The sequence below is a fragment of the Primulina tabacum genome, chromosome 5, assembly GCF_025594145.1.
Source record: "Primulina tabacum isolate GXHZ01 chromosome 5, ASM2559414v2, whole genome shotgun sequence".
In the NCBI taxonomy this organism is placed as follows: Eukaryota; Viridiplantae; Streptophyta; class Magnoliopsida; order Lamiales; family Gesneriaceae; genus Primulina; species Primulina tabacum.
The window spans coordinates 8,337,600-8,340,271 of record NC_134554.1 but is presented as its reverse complement, the minus strand read 5'-3'; the positions used below and the strand labels follow the sequence as shown (position 1 = coordinate 8,340,271).

The 2,672-nt window shown below is 45.6% G+C and overlaps 1 protein-coding gene across 1 annotated transcript; it reads left to right on the top strand.

Annotated features, from left to right (window-relative positions):
- Positions 1-1,926: 1,926 nt before the first annotated feature.
- Positions 1,927-2,406, top strand: LOC142547853 (uncharacterized). Its single transcript, XM_075656315.1, has one exon. It carries the CDS (start codon positions 1,927-1,929, stop codon positions 2,404-2,406), a length of 480 nt encoding a protein of 159 aa, XP_075512430.1.
- The last annotated feature ends 266 nt before the right edge of the window (positions 2,407-2,672 follow it).

Here is a 2,672-nt window from a genome sequence, read left to right as displayed (position 1 = left end):
CGAGGGGGCGAGGTGGCGAGGGCGAAGCTTGGGCGAGGTGCTGGCAGGCGAGGGGGCGAGGGGCGAGCGTGGCGAGGAGCTGGCGCGTGGGCTTGGGCGAGCTCGGCTGGGCAGGGAGACGGCGAGGCAGGCGAGGCGGGCGTGTGGGCCTGGGCGAGGGGCGAGCGTGGCACCCAGCAGGGCGAGCGGGAGGATGGCGAGGCGCGACGCGCGGGGCTGGGTGCCTGGGCGAGCGAGGGGCTCGGATGGGCGCTCGGCAGGAGACGAGGGGCAGGGGGCTCGGCTGGGCGAGCTCGGCAGGGCGAGCGGGAGGATGGCGAAGCGCGGCGCACGGGGCTGGGCGCTTGGATTCGTGGGGCTGGGCGAGCTTGAATGGGGTTTCGGCGAGGGTAGCGAGGCGAGGACTCGGGCATGGGGGGGGGGAGAGCTGGTGAACGAATTGAAGAGAAAACTATAACAAGATTGCGATATGATTTAATTTGTTTCCAAATCTTTGGAGACTGACAAACGACCGGAAGAAAATACACAACTCGTACCCGGTGACCCGAGGACAACACATCTAATCGAACTTTGAACCTACGATTCAGTTCGACTCGGGAGGGGAGACTGGTGATACCCCATGGATGGGCCCATTACCCTTGGCCCATCCCTAGCTCAAAAGGAAGACAAGCCCATCAAGGGCCCATGTATTCTCCTATAAATACCAGGTTTGAGTGTTCAGTTATTGGATTCACTATATTATTTTCAGCAGCGCCCTTAGCTGCTCCCCCATATATCCTCAGTCTCTGACTTGAGCGTCGGAGGGGCTACGCCAGGATACCCTCCTGGCCCCCTCCTAACGGTCTTATTTGTGATTTCAGGCCCAGGGTAATTTTGAAGCCCGTGTCTGGATTAGTGACGCTTGCGTGGATCGGACCCTAAATTTCCCGTGAGTATCATATATATTACTGATGTCATGTACTAGCAATATGCCGGGAAAACAAAACAAAACGGAACAAAAGACAGACAAATTAAGATGAATTATTAAAATTAATCGCAATTATATTTTTTACTAAAATTAAGTAGTGTAAATAAAATATTACAATATGTTATGTGTGTCAGCTTCTTAGGCTGCGTGTCCGAATTCATATTCTAACTAAATAATATAAATATAAATATAAAATAGAGCAGACACGATACGTGGCATCTATAAAGATTCTATCCTACATGTGCCAGCCCACTGCCAATTGCAGAAAAAGGCCGTTACTGAAATGGCTCAATTCTTTGTCGTTTCGCTGATGACTATCAAACTTGAAATATTATTATACAATAAAATACCTATAAAAATAAAGGAATCGATTATCCAATTTTTTTAAGAAAATTATTCTTTACCACATGAAAAGGGATTGGGGTATCTCACCATTTTAAACTCTGGCTTGTTTCTTACTACATTTAGGATAAGATGTCGCTCTGCCTGTGATATATATTATATAAACATAGATAAAATAAAATTTAATTTTCTATTATTATTAAATGTACATTTTAATATAAAATTCTTTTAAATAAATTTATACATTTCTTAGGACTCAATCCCTTTCCCAACAAAAAAAAATTACTTTAGTCAGTAGTAAAAAATATATCCTCTGGCCTATCACTTCAACTTTTACTTAAAAAATCTTAAAGGTTTTTTTGAAAAAAAAAAATAAAAATGAAAAGGCTTTTCCCCCCTAATCTCCATCTGAGCATTGAATAGGTCACATTTAATATTGAAAGTTCTGACAAGCATTGATTAATTAATATTCTTAAACTTAAGGGTCCAAACTGCAATTAAAGGAAACTACTCTATAAATATGCGGCAAGAGTTAAGTTATGTTTGCCAATTTCTATACTCAAATTCCCCTTTTCCAAATAATTAATAAAAATCATAAATACTACATCACTATCAAAATGGCAGCTTATTCTGCTCGGAAATCCAGCGGCCCGGTTCTCCGGTCGACCCCACCGACAAACCGGCAATTCTCCTCCCGTACGCCGTCGTTTCGCCCGACATCCCCAGCCATTAGCTTCTTCCTGGACCGACCCGTTTCCCCGAACCACCGCATCTCCGTGTCTCCCCCTGCGGTTCAGAAGAGGACGTGTATGTGCTCGCCGACGAACCACCCCGGTTCGTTCCGTTGCAACCTGCACAAAGCCGGGTTGAGCCACAGCAGTGATTCGAGGAACTCTAAAACGACGTCGTACGCGAGCTCGACCAGGCTGGGCATGAGGCGCTCCGCCATGACTAACTCTCTGGTCCGAATCGGAACTGTGGAAGGGGATTTGGTGAGGAGAGCCCTCGCGTCTTTGATACGGCCGTCGTCGCATCAGCAGCGGCGCCGTGGCCAGTTCAAGCCGTGCGCTAGCCGCCTCTCTCACATGTCCCGATAACATCACAGCGCGGCGGAGATGGCGTCTGCGGGTTTTCGACTCTTCGATTTTCTCGTCCCTTCCCTGTTGACTGAAAATTGAAAAACATAAACGAACGGAGATATTAGATTTGGATGCTCTGTGAAAGTAAATAATAATATACTTTTTTTTGGAAATTGGAAGTCATATTTCTTTAATTTTTAATTTAAAATTGAATTATAGGGATGTACTTTACTCCACCTTTAATCAAGTTAAATTTTGTAAATTAAATTAAAGAGATATTTTGT

Bases quoted from the DNA above. Each gene is read 5' to 3' on its own strand.
- LOC142547853 (XM_075656315.1), top strand. From the start codon at position 1,927: ATGGCAGCTTATTCTGCTCGGAAATCCAGCGGCCCGGTTCTCCGGTCG.